Source organism: Nomia melanderi, chromosome 10 (genome assembly GCF_051020985.1).
Source record: "Nomia melanderi isolate GNS246 chromosome 10, iyNomMela1, whole genome shotgun sequence".
In the NCBI taxonomy this organism is placed as follows: domain Eukaryota; kingdom Metazoa; phylum Arthropoda; class Insecta; order Hymenoptera; family Halictidae; genus Nomia; species Nomia melanderi.
The window spans coordinates 17,508,965-17,527,333 of NC_135008.1; the positions used below are offsets into that span (position 1 = coordinate 17,508,965).

Below are 18,369 nucleotides of genomic sequence, written 5' to 3' on the forward strand. Positions count from 1 at the left end.
CGCGAACCCCTCTATGTACCGTGCAAATATGCATTTTTTTCATTTCGCCGCGCTCTAATATCGTCCGGTCGCGCTGGGCGGACTCTCATTTGTTCGAATGTTCCCTGTCCCGCCCCCTCGCCACCCCCGCGGCGTAAAAAACCGGGGCAAGTAATTAAAATAAGCTGTTCGCGGTTGTAACCCCGTTCCTGGCGGGTTTAATTTGATTTCTGCCCGTCCTGTTTCGAACGGCGCGATAACAACGGGCTCGCCGATACAGGCGTAGAAATTAAGAAACCGGCTCGGCGAGAGGATAATTGATTGCGATGAATCGACAATCTTGCTCTAATTGTTCTTTTGATCGTTCTGGCCGAGTGGATTCCGTTTGAAATATCATTAAAGTATTCGTGATGCTTTATCGAAAGAAAAACGTAAAATTCGATTGCGAATGCAAGAAAATTTCGCGTCAATAATTTGCTTGATAGTCGGAACTCAGTAAAATATGAATGTTGGAAACTTGTGACTTATTAGTTATTGTTTGTATATAGATATTCTGTAAGTAGATGCACTCGAAAGTAACTAAGAATTTTTATTCAGTGAGCTTCAAAACTATTTAGAAACCGTAAATAACACTTAAATACCGTATTTTCCTTCATCAAAATCTACTAATAAATTCTTAATAATTTTGAATACTAAACAGTTCAAAACTACGGACATACACTAGGGGCTAGTAACGTATGACGTATCTGTAAGCAGTTTAGGTATATCTAAAGTATACAATGTTTAAAAGTTTAGTAACGATACAATTAGTTTCCACTACTTAACATCTTCAAGTATACTGGCACATTTGTGTACTTACATTTAATTTTAGTTTATCATTAAAGTCCATCGAACGGACACTTGCCTCTTTTCATATCTTTTCCATAACTGCCTCCGTCCGTCTTCGTATTGTTCAATTCGTATCAGTGTGAACAAAATAAACTGCAGTTGAACGGAAACTAAAATCATCTCTGTCTGTTCTCAAAAAGAATTTGATCCTTAAGAGGTTAATAATTCATTGTAAGGAATTATGTTTTCTCTAATATAAATTAAATATCTATAGCACCTTACTACTCATATGAGAATTAATTGTCTGTACATTAATGGCTTGAATAAGTAATTGTTGTACGGCGTTGTTCAATTTGAGAACGCAAAATTGTGACGTTAGTCATCGCGTGGATTTTCCCTTAATCCTTTAAAGTCTAAAATTTGAGACTTAGTTCATTGTCGGACGTAAATACTGTAACTCATTGCGTAACAAATAGAAACTGTACAATTATTTACACAATTTCGGATTGTTCGTGAATGTTTGAAAATTGAATATTTCAATTTTTGCGAACGTGTTATATGAAATTAATTCGTTTAAATAACGATGAACAACTGGAGCAGTTCAAGAAATCATTCAATGTTTTTAAACGAAAGTTTATGATGATGTATGATTACTTAAAACTTCATCGCAAGGATCTAACAATCTCACAAGAAAATCCGAGGTTTAATTACTAATTACTAATTACTAATTACTAGTTAGTTTGATCCCGAAGTAAAAGGAACACACGAATTGACTCCAATTACCTGTTTCCAAGAGTCTGCGGTTTGTTATTTCAAAATATCAGTAGCTATCGTCAAAAGTTTGACACATGTTTGATAATATTTAAATGGTGATGACAATGAACGAACAAGCTTCCATAATTAAATATCAACAAATCAGATTTAACCTACAATTACTATACGCACCTGTGTATTCCTGGTATATCCGTAGCCCATAAATCGTTCGTCATGGGGTGGAGCAATATCCTTCGCAACGTAAAAAGGTTCGTAGAGGAATTCGAAATTTGTCACGTCATGACTGATATAGACCTTCCCAGTCTTCATGTTTCCGAAATTCTTGTGATTTGGAACAGTATCTAGAATCCACCTTGAATCGTCAGAATAATTACTGAATTATTATTCATATTTTGCATACTAACTGGATATTTCCATGTTTTCAGCACAGAAACATCAACTTTTTTATATATTACAATACTAAGCTATGATCCTTTAAAATCGATGAAACATCGAAAACCATTGAACATTAGCAATATTTTGTATTTAATTTATTATAACAACCAAACTTTTAAACTGATGCAGACTACACTCATAAATAAAAGATATAGGTAAGTTACTTTGTACGTCAATCTTATTACTGTGGGAATAAATGTATTGATTAACGATGAACGTGTGTACAATAGATGATCGGGACGATTCTGCGTATGCGTATGTTTCGAATAAATGTTCAAGGCATTGGAATATTTTAGACTGAATCGATTTTCTGTAATATTGGTTTTTATATGTTAATAATGTTCAGGTTAAACGAATCTAGAATATTCCAAATGTACGTGAAGTTAATGCATGCTGACGAAAGAATGTTCTAGAAAGTGTGCGAGTGAGATGACTATATCCGAATGTATTGTATATATTGTGCGCTTGATTTGACTCATATGACTTGATTTGACATTATTTGTACAAATAAAATATTCTCTTTCCCCTACATTATCCTACATACTAATCCCGCATTAAAATGAAAATGCCCGTCATTAACCATTTCGCTCCAATGGATGATATATCTCAGTTCCACAATGTCGAAGAAACGATACTACTGACGAGATATCTCATTACCGTGTAAAATATGGAGTATTTTATATTCGTCATCTTTAAACACCTTCTATCAACGATGACATGTCTTAAAAATCGATTACTTTTGTCAGATTTTCAAATAAAACACTTCATATCAATAATAAAAATACACGAGATACCACATCCATAGCAGTGTACAACGGCATCATGGCGACGAGATCTCGCCTACAACAATGTTTCTTGGACATCGTGGAACCAAGATATCTCGTCCATTGTAGCGAAAGTGTTAATCAGTTCCAAATAATCGAAACGATCGACATTTATCCTTACCTTGTAAAATTAGTAGCGAACTGATTGTGTATGAAGACCTTCTGGTGAAATGGCCTGGCCAGGCCCTTCCTCGCCAGCCGGACCAGTTCCGTTTTATTTTGCGGGAACCTAACGCGCGAGTCCAGCTCGTACGTCGGTATCACGTAGGCGCACTTATCACAGGTGTCGGTCTTGAGGAACTCGTCGAGGGCGCCGGTCAGGTTGAAACTCGGCACAATGTCGACGTCCGTCAAGAACACGTAATCAGACTGACAGTTCTTTCTGGCCAGGTTCCTCATATGGTTCTGGGGATAGACGTTCCGGATGCGCCAGTTTGTCTGCTCATTCGATATTCCGTTCATCAGCTCGTTCAACGTCGCTTCCGGTTTGGCACAATCGACCGTCTCGGGCAGCTCGTACTCGCGCGGCTGCTTCTTCGGCGGCCTGACCTTTGGCACGGCCAAGGAGAACGCTACCCTCTCCTTTATCGGCTCGTAGCATCTCCTAAGATAGACCAGGTACTTCTGAAGAACCTCGAACTCCTCGTCGCCAGCCGCGTACAGGGCTACCGATATAGGTCCCGTCCAGTGGTGGGCCGCTTGGACCACCGAGTGCAGCTTCTCCACCGAGCTCTGCATGGCTAGGCAAACCCGATACGTCTGCGACAGCTCGATGAAGCTGGTCCCGACCAGAACGTGGTCGAAGGTGCGGAACAATTTACGGGCGTCCCACTTGCCCAGCTTTATATTCAACTTCAACCCGTGATCGTCAACTGGCAACGGCTGGTAATCCTGTGTCACGCAGTCCGACTGCAGTTGCTGTTGCTGTTCTTTGATCAGGGTGCCAAGGCTCCATTCGGTGATCACATTCACGTCGAGGTCCCTGGGCACCTCGTTCGGGATACAGGTCTCCGACTGCAGCAACAGGAAAGTCAGCAGCATATTCGACAGCGCCAGAACAACCACGCTGGTCAGACTGAGGTTCCATGGCCGGCATCCCAACTGTACAGAAAAACCAGGGTCATGATTGGTATGCGGATGAAATTTTGATGTGTTCCTGCTAACTGTTTGAATGCGGAAGGGTTGACAAAAAAAAATCAACAGAAAAATACAGAGTATACCGTGAAGCCCAGACTTACGTCTTAATTAGTTCAGGAGTGAGCGACGTGAGTCGAAAAGAACGTAGGTCGGGATACAGAAAGTAGACATGTATGCATATATACGAAAATACATATTTGTACATGAATTTATCAGATTAGGAGATACGTTCTCGTTTAAATGTATAAAAATAATAAAAGTGATTATATTTAACGAATGTTTACGAATAACAGAGGAGATCACGATGTCCATGAATAATACTAAACGAACTAGATGGTCTTTTTTTATTGCCATTACGTTCGAAATACGTTCTTTGTCTTTAAGAAATGCCCTCACAGTTGTTTTTGGAAAATTTATTTTTCAGTTCATCTCAAAACCTTGTATTCCACTATCAACAAGTTCTATTATTTCTAATTGAGTTTCTGAACTTATAGTGTTTCTTTTTTTGACAATATAATTTAAAGATGAGGACATCTGGTGCCATTACATATGCATAAATAATGGTCTTAACGCTTGATTAATTACACTTGTATGCTTATATTCGCTGTAAATATATAATATTTCTATAAGTTCTTAAGCTGTGTATAAACTGTATAATCTGAAATTATTTACTCATAAAAATTCTTTACTCAAGTAAGTTTCAGACAGATTCAATTAAAACGCATTTAAAGAAAAACTAAAAGAATTAATACATCAGATTTAATTTTTAAACTTAAGTCTTTAGAAATAGCATATAGTTCGCTGGTTGACTGCTGACCCGACACGAGAGAAACGCAATTGTGCTTCTCCGTAGTCAAACGGTTAATGTGTGCTGAAGTAAATAAATGTAAATATACTAAAACTTTGATTATCCTAAATTGATAGAAGATGATGTGTAGAGTGTTCGATTATGTGTAATGGATGTTTGAACTTTTTAGTTTATAATATCTGATCAAACACCAGTAAAGGCTATGAATTATGGTTAATAAATAAGAATGTTCTGAAGGTAAGCTCAAGAATATTAAATCTTCACAATTATCATGCATTTACAATAAATATTTCATTTCTCCTTCTACTTAAAAAATATTCACAATAAAATAAGAGTGTAGACCTCCCGAAATAAATCCGTAACAGTTGAAATTACTGATAGCGCTTTCATCGCCATCGTTTAAGGAGATTTTTAACCGCCAACAATTAATGTCGAAATCGTAATATCGTCACACTTAGCTTGACACTCTCAGTTCATAAAATCATTTCTTGAGATATCTATGTACTTACAGGTACTTGAACACTTTGTAATGCAAGTGACTTACAGTGTTCGTATAGGAGACATACGATTGACATTTAACACTTTGACGGCTGCCACATTTTACTCAAGGAATCTCGCCCGCTGCCGGTATCTCTCACGTAGATCTTACCGCCTGCTTCGGCGCTTCTCGCGTTAGATAAAGTCCGATAAAATCTGATAAATTTGATGAAACACTTGACACAGAATATAGATTTCTTTTTTACCCCAATTTCCATAAATTAGTGCATAAAATTGTTCTATACATTAATTTTTGTAATCTATTAATTACAATACATAAAACGGGAAGGCAAAATTCCACAATCTTTTAAATCACTTCAGCACAGTTCATTTTCACTAAATGACGAATTATCATTGCCATCGCAACTTGAAAGGGCATATACACGCATTTCCTCATCGATCGGAGATACTTCTAAGGAAAGTTTACAAACTTACAGTATTTATTCAAGTTTTCTCGTTGCAAAAGTTACAATGAATTATTTGAAACTATACAAAGTGTAAACGCAGAATGTCTTAAAAGACATTTTCGAGAAAAGAAAAACGCCGACAAAGCTCTTAAACATTAAGAAAGGAGAACTTAAAAATAGCTGAGATGTATTAATAAAAAAATATCAAGTCGCAACCTCAAATAATTTTTACAGTGTGACATCACATTTACGTGACACGATAAAATAATACAGATCTGAATGGACCTCTTAGAAACCATAAAATCAAAATGAAGGGATATGATAAGGCCGCAGAAATAAATAGGTACTTACATAGATATCACTCAAATCGCAAAAAATTAAACGTCTTGTAAAACATGATCACTGGCGACCGCAACTTCGTAACTTCGTATCAGAGTTTCTCAGCAAAAATTATACCGTAGCCAGTTCGCTATAAAACACGGTGTAAACAAGTTTTACGATAAGAAACCAAGACCTCGGCTAACAGCGTATTAGGACTGTCAAAAACAGAGCGAGCTGCTTGTTTTATCGTCCTAATTACACCGTCGTCAGTTTCTTGCTGTCAGCGGCAATGCAAAAATGAGCCACCGAACTTTGTTGAACTACGAGGGGATGTTGCAGTCAGGACTCCAACGCTGCCCTCCACTTTAAAATTATCAAACTTTCTTTTTCTACGTCTGTGGTCAGTATTCAATAAGAACGAATTCAAATTAAAAAGAACCTCAATATAGAAAAATCTGATTTTTTAACATGGCAGTATCTTTCTTTATGATTACATTTTTTGTTTTCCCGTTTTCATTCGTAATTCCTGTTACATTCTCATCATTATTCTTGCCGCGTTTAACGAGCTAATAACACGAGTATAAAATATATTTGAAAACTTAACAAATAACAGGACAAAAGAGTGTTACAAGCTAGTTTCTTCAAAAACAGATACTACTTTATTTTCAATTAAAACTGTGGGAATAAGGAAGTTGAGGAGGAACAAAAATGCTCTTCCCATTTCTTTTAAACGAAGTGAACACCAATTTCTTTATATATCTCTTATTGCACTGGATAACATTTATTTCAAACGGTTTTTTTTATTACTCGTTCTTGAAGAATATATCTGATGATAAAAAAGGATCCTCTTAAAATTGTTTTGTCCATTATATTACCGTCACATTTTCGCATATTATCATAATACAATATTCACGCAATAAATGTTAAGATGAATTTAACGATCTACAACTACCTAACCTTGAAAAAAATGTGTTCGGGTCCAGACAATATGAAATTAATGAAATAAGAATAATAATGACCCTTTACTAACTGCCCTAGAAAAATTTGTTGCACGGCAAATGATCATATTTTCTATCTCACTTAATTAAAGAAAGTGAAATCAATATCTGCTATTGTTTAGAAATAGATAATTTGTGAAATTTTATTTGATCTGCCATATACAGAGTGTCTCGCCTACATGACAACACCCTAATATCTTCATTGTTTTTAGACTTACAAAAAAAACTTTCAAGACGAAAGTGTACTAGTAGAGAGAGTAAATTTTATGATAGAGAACACTGCATGTTCAAAGTGAATTTTTCGAAATTTCAAGGTTATCACCATTTTTTAAATGGATTAGAAATAGGGATTTAAAACGCTATTTCATGACCTCAACAATCATAATGTTTGAATCTTACAATTTCGAAGAATTTATATTATATCCTAACGCGTTATCATAGTATTACCAACTCGTAGATTTATATGGAATCGTAACTTTCTTGGTCTGAGTAACGCGGATTATAAGATAACATATGTCTCAGTACAAATTGTACTGAATGTGTGTATGAATATTTAATAAAGTACCGATGATCTTGAAATTTCAAAAACTGACTTCGAAAAAAACATTTTCTTCCCTTATAAAATTTGCATCCTCGATTAGTGTATCTTCGTCCTAGAAGTTTCTTTTCCAAATCTAAAAACAACGTAGGTGTATAAGGACGCCCTAATGAATAATAGTAAAACTACTATCACGACTGAATAAGAAGCACGACTCGATTAAAAATCACTGACAATTCTAACTGCAACTCATCGACTACAACGAAACGACTAACCTCTTCACCCACGCCAATAATCTTTCTTATACCCTAAGACAATCCATTCCTTGTGCATGCTTTTTTTTAACGCTTTCATCCCTAAATATGTACTTTTTTAATATGAATTTTGTGAAAAAAAATGTATGGCTGCACTACTTAACCAAAACACATGTACTGGCAACTGATTAGCACTTAAGCTATCAGCCATAAACAAAGATCCCCATGTGGTATAATTTTCCTTTATCTTTAAGGCGTTTTCTAGCTTTCCGATAATTTAAAATGTTCGTGGTACCTGTATGTACCATTCGGGATGAAAGGATTAAATGGTCCTGGGTCCCAATGCCTAGCAAGGCCCTTTTACACTATGTCGTGTTCCTTAAAATTACGTTAAAAACTACATTATATTCTACAGGATACATAAAAAATAAAGAAACTAGCGGTCCTGCAGATAGTATATAACAAAATCAGTACCATATTAAAATTAATTATCTGTGAAGGATGAATTAATTAAAAGCAATAATGAAATTTTTCAATCTCACCGACCATTATTTATTTGAATATAATGTTCCAACATTTATGATACTAGAACATTTCCTATTTTTCTTTTTTTTCCTTCCTTCATGTTTATATTTTCGTATTATTTTCTGTTACAACGCAATTCATTGGAGTAAAGCATTTGATGTAGAATTTGAGGTAGAATGAAACGACGCAGTTAATTAAAATGAGAGGTACAATAAAATAAATACCTCCAAGGATACTCCAAGGATTCAAATTAAATACCACGGCCCCGCAATTCCTTGGTTAAGCGCTGGGAACAGGGATGACTTCTATAAAATTGTCCGTCAGAGAGCAAAAACAATAAAATAAGACCCATATATATCCACAGAAAGCGGTCAGTTTAATGAAGTTCCACTATGTAAATAGTACTTTTTCTTAGCACAACAAAACTTGGTTGGACTTTCTGTCCCGGAGAATTGTATTTTTTACCACTACAAGCACAAAGAAATAATTTAAGAATTTCTTACCAGCAAGTTGTGTAAAATATCGTAAATAAGAGCTTATGCACACGAGCGGCATGATCTTGCTGCGGCGCCGCAGCGGTTGACGCCAGCGATTCTATAGTGTGAACATTGCGGTCATTCAATCCTTTTCATTTCAAAATCAAATAATTTTCGATACACGGTGCCCAAAAAAAATATTCATATACAGTCGCATTCCAACTTTAACTTTAAATTATTTTACAACAATACATAATTATATTATTATATATAAATCATATTTATTTTGAGAAGTGTTCAAAGTTTCCGGGTGTAACTCGTACCTTCCTATTTAAATCAGAAAAGTTTGAAATATGTTCATAATTAAGGCACAAGAAATACTATTAAGATCATCAATTAAACTTTCTGTAACAAAAAAAAAAGTCAAATTTTGTAGGCTGGTGTTATAGATCACAGTCACGTGTAATTATCTTTCCAGTCAGTCACTTTCTTACAGAACCAATACAGAACTGATATAACACTGATTCTGGCGTTTCGGAATATATTTCGAAATTTTTCGAAACCAATAAGCTTAAAACCAATATATCTAACAACAGTTATGAATTTATTTTGGGCCTCTATAACTGTTTCAGTCGGAACCAATAGATAATACTTTCAAGTAGTTATTTTCGGAATTTTTTCAACCCTTGTGACTGATTCAATGTTTTCGGGAGTCTTTCAGCAGATCGACTTCCAATCCCTGAGTCGGCGTGATCAGAGTTCACTCGAAGAATTGATCATCTTTACCCCTTCCCCTGCTTTTCTATATTTAATGTAAGAATTCCAAAACTATGAAAGGGAATATCAATAAATCCGACCTCGTTATGCTACCACCGTTTCAGTTAGTATTGTAATTTTATTACATGAATTTTCCACAATGTTTTAGAACCACGAGTTCGACTGTATTGTTGAAATATACCATTTTATGAAACCAAGATCGTATTATTACTCGCGAAACACAACAATAATTTTATATAGGAAATATAGTATAGTTTAATAATGATGAATACGTATATTGTTCATTATGGTTCCAACTATAGAGATCTTATAATTTGTCCAGCTTTTGTATGGCATATATAAATATCACCAATGTAAATACAATATACATTTTATAATATTAAAATGTCACTGTTCTCGTAGATGAATTTTTAGTAGAATTATTAACCCCTTTTTTATTGTAATGATTGTCATTACTCGTTTCGGAAATTTCATTTCTTAAATTTTCATTTTATTAAATATTGATTAACAAGCATACATGCAGGAAATTACAAAAGAAATATAATGAAAGGCAGCAAATTACCTATTAGTTAAATTGGTTTGCTAAATAACACAAATTTTTTAAACCAATAATTAAGAGAGAAGATGGCTACATGGATAAGCGATATTTAAATCAGAATTATTAAATATCTTTGTTATGCACGTATGATATTTCACGTTTCCAACATTAAATTCTTTACGTTCAGAATACCAGCTCTGACAGGATTATGTATTCTTTCCGACAACTCGGTATGCCAGTTGCGGTAGCAGGAATATTTTTGCATCCTCTAACAGTGAGTTATATGTACAATACGCATTTATTTCTAAAAATTTCAACTACAATGCTGTTTATATGTATATACATACATATATATATAGATATATTTTTTTTCAAGCAAGCTCAGAATGTTTAGAATTGTTAAAAACTTTTTATTTTATGCATTAATTGAAAAATCATTACACTTTAAAATAATATAAAACGTAAGTACACATTAATCAAGTTGTATATAAATAAATAAGTAAATTTAGTATCTCTTACTAATAAACGAATGATCTTAAATTGTCCTCATAATTTCTCTTTTTATTTGTCGAGTGATTAGAAGGAAGTATCAGAATGGACCTAGACTGTAAAGCTTTGAAGCTGATCGAGTAAATATATTTATATTAAAGCACAGTTGCTTAGTTATACAACCAAACTTAGTTACAGGCTTGGTTTACATCATCCAGCAAGCGAGTAACCCGATAGTCTCCTAAACGCATTCCCCATCAGGCATCCATCCCACGTTTGCGAGGCTATTTCTCCTTCTCCGCGCGGACGTATGGTTGTGCAGGTCCAATGATCCATTGAAAAGTGTTTGCGACTGCATAAATGGCTCGGAGATATGAGGAGCCGTAACGACGGACCACGACATTTGGAATAATAGCGCAATTACAGCGCTAAACGGAAGAAACAGATTGTAGGTATTGTAGGAGCAACCACCAAAGTGCACGGCAGATCTCCCAGCGGAATCCGGCGAAATTTCGCTCGGAAACGGTAGCTAGAACGATAATGGATCGTACGACTTTCCAGAACCCGTTAAAATCGAGCTCATATAGAAGCTGGTATACTAACGCAGACCGAGTGTTTAATGAACAAAATAGTTCACACCTTCAGACAGATAATAACTATGTAGTAGCTAACAATTCGCTGGAAAAGAAACTTACGGTGTAGGAGAGTTCAGCAAGATTTATAATATGCTTATAATATTTTTGAGAAAAATGTCCTTAGTATTTTTAGCCATTTGGCGAACAGATTAGTCCACGTACAATGCCGTTCTCACGTTTGGGCTAAGCTGCACTAAGCTAAAAATGTATAGGGGCAAGGGGAGAGGTCCACTCGCGGCGCTCGATCCAGTAGTTATGACAACAGTGACGCCTCAATTTCGACTCGTCCATGTTATTGACCGAATCTCACAGTAAAGAACGCAAACGAAACTGAATGCGACGAAGTGAGATATAATAAACATTGATGACGAATTTCGTTTCGACAGCTCGTGCAGCCGATTTCTTTTGCCTCTGTACATTTTTAACTTGGTGTTACTCAGCCAAAACCTGAGAGTTGCACTGTATGTAGTTTTTTCCATGACAACCTCAATAACGCAAGTGGACGTCATTAACCATTTCGCTACAATGGAGGTATCTCGGTTCCACGATGTCGAAGAAACGTTGCTGTAAACGAGATCTCGTCACCATGATGTCGTTGTACCCTGCTATGGACGTGGTATCTCGTGCATTTCATTACTGATATGAAGTGTTTTATTTGAAAATCTGACACAAGTAATCGATTTTTAGACATGTCATCATTGGCGCAAGGTGCTTAAAGACGATAAATATAAAATATTTCATATTTTACAGAATTAGAGTTTTTAATGTTTATTTTGTATGGAATGCTTTAAAGCACAATAAATGCACAAAGCGACGAAATAATTTTTACGAAAATATCTAGTTTCTCTCTGTCGGCCATTGCTGTTGCAAACTATACATTCTATTGTTGCATGAGATTTTTTCTGTGAGCTGTATTTTTGTAAACTAGATCCTTTACATCAATTACAATTATCCCTCTTGCAATACTCGAATGATACTGACGCTTTAATATAGAAGTATTTTTGATCGGCGAGTTACTTAACGCAATGGAAATACTTTGCGATTTACCTATAGTGTTTACAGTTCTTGTCACCCACCAGATTCTAATTTTGTACAAATAGAAGCTCTAATTGTATAAAATATGGTGTATTTTATATTTATTATCGTGAAGCACCTTCCACCAACGATGACGTGTCTTAAAAATCAATTACTTGTGTTAAATTTTCAAATAAAACATTTTATATCAATAATAAAGGTACCCGAGATATCTCATTTATAGTATCGTATGTACGATATCATAGTGACGGGAAATTTCGTCCATCGTAGCGGAAGGGTTAATTTTGGGTCGTCGAAGATCTGTAGCTCGAGGTGTCGGAATAAAGTGTGCTCCTAGGTTTCGTTAGCCGGCAAAAGCTGAAGTCCGGTTACGCAGACTCAAGGCTATACAATACAGTTAGCCCTCTATCTACCACAAGCCTATTAATTGGCTTTCCGATTTCGAATGCTTAATAATCGATAACGTATGAAAATTACACTGGTTTAGAATAAAGTGAATCAGAATGACATTAGGGGATTCCCTCATACTTTGATTTTAAAATTACAAAGCTTTGCAAGTGAAAACATGCACTCCTACGCGATGACGAAAACCGTAATAGTAGTTACATAGGAAGTGGTTGTGTTAATTAGGAGCGGCATATAAAGTATTAAGCTAGGCTCAGAAGACACCCTGCTGTATCATCAGTAAAAATTTGGAAGACACTTTAAAGAACTACTCCTCCTCTAGAGGAGTGCGTGGTTAGTTGTAAAATTCCCTGAATAGCAGAAACCTCTTTTCTTTCTGTACAAAGAAATTTCCCTCATAGGACAGATATCGTAGCAATCGAGGACAAACAGAACAGAACACGCACAGTCCCTAAGTTGAAGTTCCTAATTTTCCTTATTTACATCTTATTACACCGTTTACTATGCGTATGCACGGCTGTCACTCAATCGCTGCTGAACAACAAAGAAAAACAAACTCTTTTTTATTACAAAATCTGTTTTTTAACATGATTGATGTAATATTTTCTGTGCAGAACATGAGAAGTTGGTGCTAATTTTTAAGTTCTTTTTATAATTTAGCATTAGTTACTAATAGATACATTACAATTCGGAAGGACTATATATTCATATTGTATATAAATATTTCTGATTTATATGTTTAATATTAACTTTTATCGATTAATGCATGTGTGAGCAATGATGGCCGCTTGCCCGTAATATGAATATCGTTATTTATTATCGCATTATAGATATATTCTTCTTTATTACAACAACTGTACTTGATAGATAATAAAAACACAGTTTGGAAAAATTGAGAAAGCTCAATGGACTGCTGAAACTCTTTGTAAAATAATCGGGCTTATTCAAAATGATCATACGATGCGAACAGCTGGAAAATCATTAAACATTCCTTTCTCAGCTTCATAGTTGATAATAAAAAAACTAAGACAACTCGAGGTCGATAAAGGCAGTACATGTTACATTTCTAATTTCTTCAATCAACAAAAATATTACAAAGGAAAATCTTGCAAAAAATTTAATTAGAAGGAAGAAAAATAAGAAAAATTGATCTTTTATCAAATTAATCATTATTAAATTAATCTATTATCAAAAGCAATGATAATAGCGATGTAAGCGAAGTAGAAAATAAATGCCATATTAGCTTCTAATTTGGTAATATTTGACGATGAAATATGGTTTTGGTGCATCTCTTGTGGCTTAAGGGCTGAATGTTCCAGATGAGACTCATCTAAAGGATAAGTATCTGAAAAGTGTTACGGATTATCATTGCGTACAAAATGACCGCTATTGCCCGCAGGTATAAGCAACGATGATTAAAAATATATTTGTTTATTTTTGCAAATTTTATTATTTAAATGAATGTGAAACTATATTTTTCGTATTGTACCAACGGGTAAATAATTTAAGTTCATAATATACTCATTTAAATATACATTTTACTTCATATTTTCATTCTATTACAGATCTTGCTTGAGTGACCGCCATTACATCACTATGTACAAATAAATTTTGCACATAGAACATGCACCTTGAACTCACATCCAAACCATTTCCCTTTAAGTACATACGCTTTAGAACCATCTGTCTATTATTCTGTGGGGTTCTTTGTAATTCTTATAGATTGTATTTTGGAAAGGTAATACATACATATACCTTTCCATACATACCTAAAAGTTAGCTTACAATATACTACAGTTTATATAATTGATATTAAAAAAGAATGTAAGGGAGAGTAAAGTGAAACGTAACACCAATGTTTTTCGTAGATAATACTTTTGCATTGATCTGTAGTCGATCACAAACTATACCGAGGACTTATTAGGACTATATCATGCAACACCAGCTCGATACGAATTCCTTATCTACGAAAAACATTTGTGTTCCGTTTCACTATACCCTCTCAATTTATTTTTTATGGGACATGATTATTGGTTCACGAAATACTTAAATAAGACAAGGATAATATTGCAACGTGACAATTTCTCGTGAATATGTTTAATGAACTTCTATAAACTAGATTCGTTTTGCCAGAACAGAATAATATTATAGTGATTCAGAATATCAAAAGCTGTTATGAAATGTTCTTGGATTTATGAAATATTAGTATTAATAATTAATAATAATTGGTAATAATTAATATTATTAACAATATTGTAACATTAGTATTTAATTAATCCAAAAAAATGTCTCAAAAGCTTTTTTTTCTCGAGAATTCAGAAATAGAAGCGCATTATTATTCTGAACCACTCATTTAACAGTAACACATTTTTTCCTCGTTATAAGCACAGAGGCGATAAAAGTCCGTACCAAATAAAATATTCGCAGTGAATAAAAGTACTGCGCGTGAACTTGTATACCCGTCTTTTCACCTCATTACTGTGAATGAGCAGTCTAATCAACGTCATATTGCACATGGCATCAATTTTAAGACCAGTCTTTCCATTTCTTTAGTCCTAAATAGAACATTAGAGGTCTGTGTATGAATATGTTACGGTACAAGTAGTTAATCTGTTTATATTAAGAATAACCAGTCATTATTAATGCTAACCAAATAAAAAGGTCAAAGTAATTAATTTATAAGAATTTATCACATAAACCGGTAATTATTAATAATTCTCAACTATCTTCGGTAACTGTAAGGAAAGCAGTGGAAAAATACCATGCATATTCGATTTGTCTTTTATATTAATTTATATAAAATTGTTTATATAGTATCATTTATAGTAATATATATAGTATAATTTCATATAGTATAATTTTATCAATAAATAATATACTATTTTCTGTAGTGTACATTTGTTATTTTGTCAAAACATTTTTCTATAGAATAAAATAAGTAATTTATAACCAGATAAATATACATATAATTTCTGTTTTGTAGTAATTTATTAAAAAATATTTTCTGCAGTATAGTTCTGCTAATAAAAATTATTTTGTCAAGATTTCTTTTTGTATAAAAATAAAGAAATAATTTATAACCACAATAAAAAATGTAGTATAAATTTGTTCATAAATAGTAGAAAATAATACAAAAAAATATTTTTATTAAAAGTACCAAGCTGCACGAGTAATTATTACATGTAAATATAATTATCACAATTTATTATTTATATTTACAAAAAGACGCGGATATTATTATTAATGGCCGGGTATTATTAATGCAAACCGGACTTGTTATATCATCCGTAACATATACATCAACGGTAATTTTACTATGTGTTAGTTGTCCGTTCTTATTATAATTTACAATGTGTCGACGTGTCGAAAAGTTTGCAAACGGTTTCAAATTAAACGTTTAACACTTAAACAACTTAGGCTGTATTATGAATATACTACTCATATTACTTCAATAACAACATTTGTTTGTCATGATTTTATGTGTAAAATTTTAAAGACATCCAAAAATGTAAGCAATATTTATAGACGATTTTTCAGAAACATTGCCTATATCAGAACCACAAAAGTGTGAGAACAACTAACCAATAACTTCATAATATACAACTGTAACAAGCTTTAGGCTTTTTTGACCCTATATGGGCATTTACCACACCTTGGAAATGTCGTTGCTTGCTGTTCAATAAATCTGTGTTGTTCAATGCGAGATTCGATGTTCAATATGAATTTGGTCTAGTGTAGTATGTTGTGTTATATGGCGATACGCGTCCTACTGCGTTAACACGTTTAACGCTACGTCTGTACCTGGGACCGGCAGTACCAAGATTAAAAAATAAATGTTGTAATTCTGATGAAGTTTATTAAAAAATTCTAAGCAAAAATATGGTTTAACTTCGCATGTATAACAAACTGCGACGACTTTTTGGCCAAATTTTTAGCTATCTTGTGTCTGAATGTTTTTGCATTTGTGTTATAACATTCAATCTTTTGTTTATATTTTATATACTTCTGTATTGGCTTCGCCATTACCATAGCCCAAACGAAAAGAGAAATAAAATTGTCACCGCGATATGTTTGTATCTTTTGTTTGATCGTCGTTTCCTCGCTGTCTAAACGGGATGCTCAGCAAAATCGGATCCACGCTTAATCTGTCGAACGTTGTTACTCGTATTTATTCAATGAAATCCTGTTCCAAGGACATTCCTCACTGAAATAATCCGACACTTACGAAACAAAATCTAAATTCCTGTTCCACTCTCGTTACTAAAAACAGCCTCAAGAAATATCAACTCTTGATAAAGTTCAAATCATTTCGTTAACTTAACATATTCCACTAAGCAAATTCGCCGTAAATTCACTTGCAACGAAAATAGGAAGCCACCGGTGAATAACACCTTCTTAATCTCGACGTGTCGCATACCACGTCAAACAATATCTGTTTTCGACGATTTGTGGTAGAATCGGATTTCGCCGCGTGGTCGCGTGGTCCCTTAAAAATCATTGGATACGACGACGCGTGCTACGGTGGTTTGGTTAAACGCGATTCGCCCGTACCGTTTGTTACACGCTAGAATCGCTATTACAGGAAGGATAGAGTTCCGCTCGAAAACGTGCATACAGGAAGGAATACACAGGTACGGTGAATCGCGCTTTCAAGCTTTCGTCCTGCATCGTACATTCAGCGCCGGCAAAGCCCACCGCCTGTGGTTCGTGTGTGACCCAACGAAAGCCCAAGTACACAATTTGATAATGGGTTAGCTGTGTAACGTGCACACAGTCGCCCGGGCCCGCGGTACACGCCGCTGCGCGCCGGTACACGTTGAATCAGTAATAACAACGTGTTTGCATAATCAATCATGCTCTTTCTCCCACTTTCTTCCCTGCCCTCTGTCTCGTTACGACGTCATGTTTTCGAGATAGGGAAGATCGAGCTCGTATCGCGTTATCCTTTCAGCCGTACATACGCCTTCGTTTCGGTTGTTTGGCTTGTTAAAAGCCACTGACATTCGCCGTTTCCGAATCTGTTTGAACCGAAAACATTCCGTGAGCCTTTGTTACTTTGGCTACAACGTTAAAGAAAAGCGCCGTCCCACTGACCCTTCCAATTGTTCGCGCTTTATGCGAACGATTGTGTCGGAAGGAATCTCTATGAATTTTACATTGCATTATTCTCTTTTCATCGCTATTATTCTCTTTTAGTTACGCGTGAAGTACTAACACTAGAACTACCGGGCGTTTAATACGATTAATATGTATTCCATATACAAATTTTAACAATAGATTATTTTCAGTTTCCTTAGACATTCATAATAATGCTTGCTTAAATTCCACAGTTTCGAGATCCATCAGTGGAATTTAACCGAGCAGAAGAAACACGAGGAAGCTGTTTACTTACAGGAATCGACTTGAGCACAGCCTGACAAAGGCAGAGTATCGATACAGTGAGCGAAAGCGGGATCGGTCCGCTGAAAATCGAGGTCGAGACGCAGGACTTCAAAGCGATACCGCACACGTCAAATATAAACATGCGATGAAGCAAATTTCAATTGCAGTAATTTTAACCTTACCTTCTCAAATGTAGTGCTAGTGAATTTCTCAGATTTCTCCGATTAAAATGAGTCCAAACACGATAAAAATCGGATTCGCCGATGG

General features: G+C 34.8%; 1 protein-coding gene across 8 annotated transcripts in view; it reads right to left on the reverse strand.

Annotated features, from left to right (window-relative positions):
- The window catches only part of LOC116428762 (beta-1,4-glucuronyltransferase 1), a 176,695-nt gene that overhangs the window by 116,280 nt on the left and 42,046 nt on the right, over positions 1–18,369 (reverse strand). For 6 of the 8 annotated variants that reach the window (XM_076371587.1, XM_031980836.2, XM_076371584.1 and 3 more), the window contains 2 exons: positions 2,962–3,941; positions 1,753–1,933 (listed from right to left, as the gene is read on the reverse strand). In XM_076371587.1, coding sequence (XP_076227702.1) covers positions 1,753–1,933; positions 2,962–3,941 — 1,161 coding nt within the window. Of the gene's footprint in view, positions 1–798; positions 994–1,752; positions 1,934–2,961; positions 3,942–18,369 lie in introns of those variants that run through there. The other 2 variants (XM_076371583.1, XM_076371588.1) reach the window with 2 other exon arrangements.